This window comes from Salminus brasiliensis, chromosome 7, assembly GCF_030463535.1.
Source record: "Salminus brasiliensis chromosome 7, fSalBra1.hap2, whole genome shotgun sequence".
Classification (NCBI taxonomy): Eukaryota; Metazoa; Chordata; class Actinopteri; order Characiformes; family Bryconidae; genus Salminus; species Salminus brasiliensis.
The window spans coordinates 37,983,919-37,989,918 of NC_132884.1; the positions used below are offsets into that span (position 1 = coordinate 37,983,919).

At 39.2% G+C, this 6,000-nt stretch overlaps 1 protein-coding gene across 2 annotated transcripts in view; it reads right to left on the bottom strand.

Moving 5' to 3' along the window:
- Positions 1–6,000, bottom strand: part of tead3b (TEA domain family member 3 b) — a 53,577-nt gene that overhangs the window by 27,398 nt on the left and 20,179 nt on the right. For both annotated transcript variants that reach the window (XM_072684853.1, XM_072684852.1), the window contains exon 3: positions 5,112–5,363. In XM_072684853.1, the coding sequence (XP_072540954.1) occupies positions 5,112–5,235 (124 nt within the window). In that variant the 5' untranslated portion in view covers positions 5,236–5,363. The remainder of the gene's footprint in view (positions 1–5,111; positions 5,364–6,000) is intronic.

Sequence of the window (6,000 nt, forward strand, 5' to 3'; positions counted from 1 at the left end):
TGAGCGTTTAGGCTGCCCAGCAATGCTGATGGACGCCTGTGCCAGCCAACACTGTTTCAAGAGGCCACTGTGCTCTCTCGGGCTCTGATGGCAAAGCGGCATGGCTCAGCTTGCGACTCCTGGGCCATAGTGGAAGCGCATAAGAGCCACTCTGAGCCCCCTTAATACACAAATTTAAGTATTATGAATTATAATGTAATTCTGAACTACATCATTGTGAAAGGTCTGTTGGGAGCATTTACATTTACATTTATGGCATTTAGCTGATGCTCTTATCCAGAGCGACTTACAAGGTTACCTGTATTACAGAGGTTGGTCAGTGTAGTGTTAGGAGTCTTGCCCAAGGACTCTTATTGGTGTAGCGCAGCATAGTCACCCAGACCGGGAATCGAACCCCAGCCTCCCACATGGTGTGGTAGCTCAGTGGCAGGTAGTGGTGTTCTCGGTTGTGCCACACCAACCACCATTTATCTGGCTCATATAAAACACTACAGAACAATAAATACTGGCTGGTTGCTAAACAGCCACTTCAATACAGGAGCATCTGAACATGAGGCACATTCACTTTTCCTGATAGGGTTTCACCGGTCAGTTGGGTCACACGTAGATGCACTCCTTTACTTCATTAATGCCTCAGGTTTTGACAATCTGGTCAAATATGAGCAGTATTTCCACAACAAAACCTCTCTGGCCGTCTCTCATCACGTCCAGCTGGTGACGACTCTCGTTAAGTTATGAAAGCCGTCATTTAAGGAAAAGCAGAGAAGATATGCAAATACTCCTCCTCATGTGGGCAAGCAGTATTTAGGTACAAGACATTAACACAGAGAGCACTTATCTACACCTGCAGCCAGAAGAGAGAGAGAGAGAGAGAGAGAGAGAGAGAGAGAGAGAGAGAGAGAGAGAGAGAGAGAGAGAGAGAGACAGAGAGAGAAGGAGGAAGAGTGAGAGAAACTGAGAGATTCTGTGGAAGAACAGGCTGTGATTGAGCAAGACAAACAGAGCGGGTTCAGCCACTTTTTCAGTCCTGAGAAAGACACAGAGTGAGCGAGTAGGTAAGAAACAGAGGAGGGAAATGTAAAGATAAAGGGCAGATAAAATCTATACCCAACTCGAAATTTGAGTTGCTAATGATCCGAGATGCTAAAACAAACCAGATAAGGAAGAAAAACACAAGCAGAAAGGAGGAGGAGTGCTTGTGTGTGGTGTTTGTGCCCTACAGGAGAAACCTGTCTGAAGACTTTGGCCTTTAGAACTTCTCACACTGCTCAGAGCAAGTACAGGCTTGTTCTGAACTGCAACACGAAAAACACAACTACTGGCTATGACCTACGTACGTGTGAGTGTGCGTTTGTGTGAGTGTGCGTTTGTGTGAGTGTGCGTTTGTGTGAGTGTGCGTTTGTGTGAGAGTGCGTTTGTGTGAGAGACTTCTGTAGAGGAAAGGGTTCCTTTTCTTTGAACAAAATCTCAGTCCTCAGAAGTACGAGATGTCTGTCAGTTTATTGAAGTTTTCCATTTCATTTAAAGGCTAGTCCTTTCAGAGGAGACCTTATTAAAATTGTTTTCCATCACTTCTAACCTCACTGACAGCCTTCATATTGAGAAACTCGCCGCTCCTCTGCAGCTTCTCACTAGGCTTAAGCACAATCCAATAAGGCATAACTGCTACAGTTAAGCCTTCAGAAATCATTTCCTATATGAGAAAACAGAAAACCCAGTGTAGTCACTTATGGTTCTAGTGAAAGAAAAAAAAATGCTACTATATATATATATATATATATATATATATATATATATATATATATATATATATATACACACACAACTAATATATGTAGTTGCATATATACAGTAGCATTTTTTGTGTGTGTGTATATATATATATATATATATATATATATAGAGAGAGAGAGAGAGAGAGAGAGACACACACACACACACGATCATGCTTCCATCAGATCAGGTTTTCCTGACTTTTTAATTGCTTAATTGCTGCTGTTATAGAATCCCCAGTATAAACATATATTAAATAAACTTGGCTGTAGTGTGAGTTTCCCTTTTACAAAAAGCAGCATTATTATTATTTGTGTCAATTTAACCCCCCCCCCCCCAACACACACACACACACACACACACACACACACACACACACACACACACACAGTTTCTGATTTCCACCTATGGGAATTCCTGCAGTTTTTTACTTTTCTGCATAAGTAAACGGCTCCAGTATGAGAAGATTCGAGTGGTTTGGTGTGAAATGCTCTATTAGAGCTGTTCACAGTGGTGATTACAGCCTCTAAAATGTTCCCTCACCGAAAGTTCTTACTTGTGTGGTTATGAACATACTGCCTAATGCCCGAGACAGTGGTTTACAGTAGCTAGTTTTAAAAAGGCTGACCTGAAATAAATATTTTTCAAATCCGCTCAAGGCAGAATTATGCATGCAGAAACCGTACTAAAATAAACATTACTTTCCTTAGATTAACTGGTCATTTACTGCCAACCTTGCACATTCAAAGTGTGGGAAATACAGGAACGTATTATGAATGCATTAAAAGCATATGCAATAAATAAATAAATAAATAAATAAATAAATAAATAAAGCGTACTGTATCACAATATCTAAAATGATCAAAATAACAATAATAATAATAATTTTTTTTTTTTTTTTTTTTTTTGTGTGGGTTCACTGGTCAGTGTATAAAATGGCTATTTTGAGCTGTAGCGCTGTGACCACTGACCCAATTAGCTACCATTGTATAGAAATCCGAGTGAAACTCATTCTGTATGACCATTTTTAAAACTCTAAAGTATTTGGACAGTAATACAATTTTAAATGATATAAAGCATTAAAAGTATAAAGAGTAGTCATGCTTTACCCAGTTACTGAGTTTGAGGAAATGGAGGGACTGTGCTAAAAAGGCCTGTAATTCCTAAACAACACAATAATGTTTGTTAAACTCTTTGAATTAAAGTCTACATTTCAATGACTTCTACAAAATTCCTTTTTTCAAATCCACAGAGGTGGTGCACAGAGGCAAATGACTTGTTTCACTGTCCAAATACTTTTAAACCACATTTTATGTAGAATCATTTCAGAAATCTGTGGAATTTCCCTTTAAGCCCAGAGAGATGCTGGAATAGAGCAGCAGGAATGGGCAATATAACGATGTTTTATCGAAAGCAGGATTCATTTTGTAATTGTGATACAAGCAAGAATATCAGGGATTTCGCCAGTGCTTAAGGAACACTGACCAGCTGCCCCTTTTCATTACAGAGAGTATAATTAGCAGATTTTGAATAGAAATAGAAATCACTGCACTCAGTATGGCAGAGTATTCAAACAGCAGTTTTAAGAACCTCATGCATTTTTTCTGCATGCCAAAATCCTTAAAAAAAAAAAAAAAAAAAATTATATATATATATATATATATTACCATAATGCACACCTCTATGGAGCAGTAAGGCTGTCCATACTAAATACGAAATAACCATTCTAAGAAGATCTGGGTTGTAAAATAGTGAACTTTCTCTTTAACCTTCATTTGGCTCCTAAAAAATACTGTGATTTGCTTTGAGTGTGACTAATAAGATTTTCTGAGTGAACAGGTGCAAGTGACACTGCATGAAGAATTATGCATGGGGCAAAACCTCTTGTGTGTGTGTGTGTCTCAGCAGGGGGACAGAGTGCTATCTAATGGTCACCCACAACCCACGTGAGCTCCCTGTTCCCTCAGCCTCAGTTCTGAGTTATAAACAAGTGTGTAAAAGGTCGTAACACGTCTCTCTTTCTACTTGGAAACACCCAAAAAACATCAATATTTTTTTCTCTGCAGCAAACAAACACTCAACACACACACGCAACCTCAGCCATAGACACACTTTCAGTGCTCAGAACATAAAAGGTCTTGTTGCCATTTGCTTTATTTGCAATATTCAGCAATATTACTACGAAATGTGGTTTCTGTATCATTGTTGTCCTGGAAAAAACTTGTATCTCCATTTTGTCAATGTTGACATTATGAATGTAGTAGATTATCTTTATATTGTATCAAACGTTCGTGATGAATCGGCCTGAAAGAAACGTTCTAAAATGACTTGGAATTAAATATTTTTCCATTGGAAGTTAAGAAGGTTTTTTCCCTCTCCTGTAGAAGTTTGGAGACATTTTGCAGATGCAAGTTTTTTGAGTGACGGAGACGATAGAAAGGATATCTAACTCACAAAATCACCAATAGTTAGAGTTAGGTCCACATTTAAAGTAACAACCAAATTAGGGGTGGAAAAGAAGAAACTGGACTTAAGAGAATGTAAGATGCTGATTCAGCACTCACACTGAGTTCAACCTGTCAAAACCTTTCAAATTTAGGATAAATAAAAGTACACACTAAAAGTTTCACTTTTGTGCACTGGCTGATCACACTCTACCGAACTGAGAGTCCATGAGTATGACTAATTGATGGTGCAACAATATTTACAATATGCATATATTGTATAGCAGCAAAGCGTTGAATCTGTATATAATTATATATGAACAGCTTGTGTATTTGGAACAGTACAATAGTGTATGTATAGTGTAGTGCGGTGTATGTATTCAGCATTTCATCATGTATAGATTGTGTAGACCTTTCCTTCTGTGCTAACGTGACAATGACATAATAAAAGTGATGTGATTTGATCTAGAATACCACACTTTGTTTTAATTCAATGCATGTGACTTTGGCTGACAGGCATAAAAAAATACTATAAAAAAATAGCATGGCCTTTAACTTAACTTAATAACCCAAAATACAAGAATTGTTTTTTACCCCTAGGTATATATAAAAGATCTATATTAAGGAAACAAGTTCAGTGACTGGCATGAAGGACAGTTACTACACTATTCCATTAAAGAGTTTTTCTCTCTTTCAAAAAATTGTGAATTTTGTACTTGTGTTTATCATCATCATCATCATCATCATCAACAGTTTGTTGCTGTCTTGTCTCTGATATGAGCCTGAATAATACTTTGGAGGGTCACATCACTGACGTCACTAACGTGACCAACACAGGATAGGCTTCAAATCTACAAACTGAATCCAGAGGTGCTACCAGCTGTTCTCACTCACCGTACATCTTGCCTTCGTCTGAGAGGATGATTTTGCGGCGGCCGCATGGTGGGTATATAGCTAGAGCCTCCTGGAAGCTCTGCTCAATGTCGGGGCTCCACACACCCTCGGCGTCTCCGTCCATGGTCTTATCCAGCTCATCGCCGCCATCCTCCAGCCCTTGCTGCGGGCTACCGTTCGCACTCCACTCGTTCGACGCAATGATGCCGGCTCGTACCGGGCCCTGCTACGAGCCCGCACACTACACAGGTACTGCAGAGAGAGAGAGAGACACACAGAAATGAAGATGAATGAATTAAGAAAAGCAGAAATTAATCAATTCAGTGACTTAACTGAGTTGATTTTGGAATGTAGAGTCACCTAGACTGGGAATCAAACCCCAGTGCAGCTTACTGGTAGGTAGTGGTGTTATCCGTTGCGCCACAGGAACTTAAGGAGTTAGGAGTCTTGCCCAAGGACATGACTGGTGTAGTGTGGGGTGCTTGCCCAGCTGGAAATTTTAAACCCTAGATCTGCCACAGGGACGGGCAGTCGTCTTACCCACTCTTACCCACCATGTAGAAGAGATGTGGGAGTGTGAAAAACCCTTAAATCAACTAAAGTTTATTCAAACCTCACATCTCTTTTATAAACCTGGTTCTTCATGGAAACAAACATGGTTCTTCTGTGGCAGCACTTGAACTCTTTGTAGAACATTTATTTTCAGTGTATGTACTAACTGGCAGGCTACTTTCTAATGTTATTAAGATTTTTGAGCTTCTATTTAACATACTGCACTACTGTAAAAAAAATATTTCCTCCAGACACATTTGTGTGGTCCAAGCACTACCAGAGATGATTCTCAAAGGCACCATGATTAATTAATTTCCTAATTTGGAGATTTCCTAAC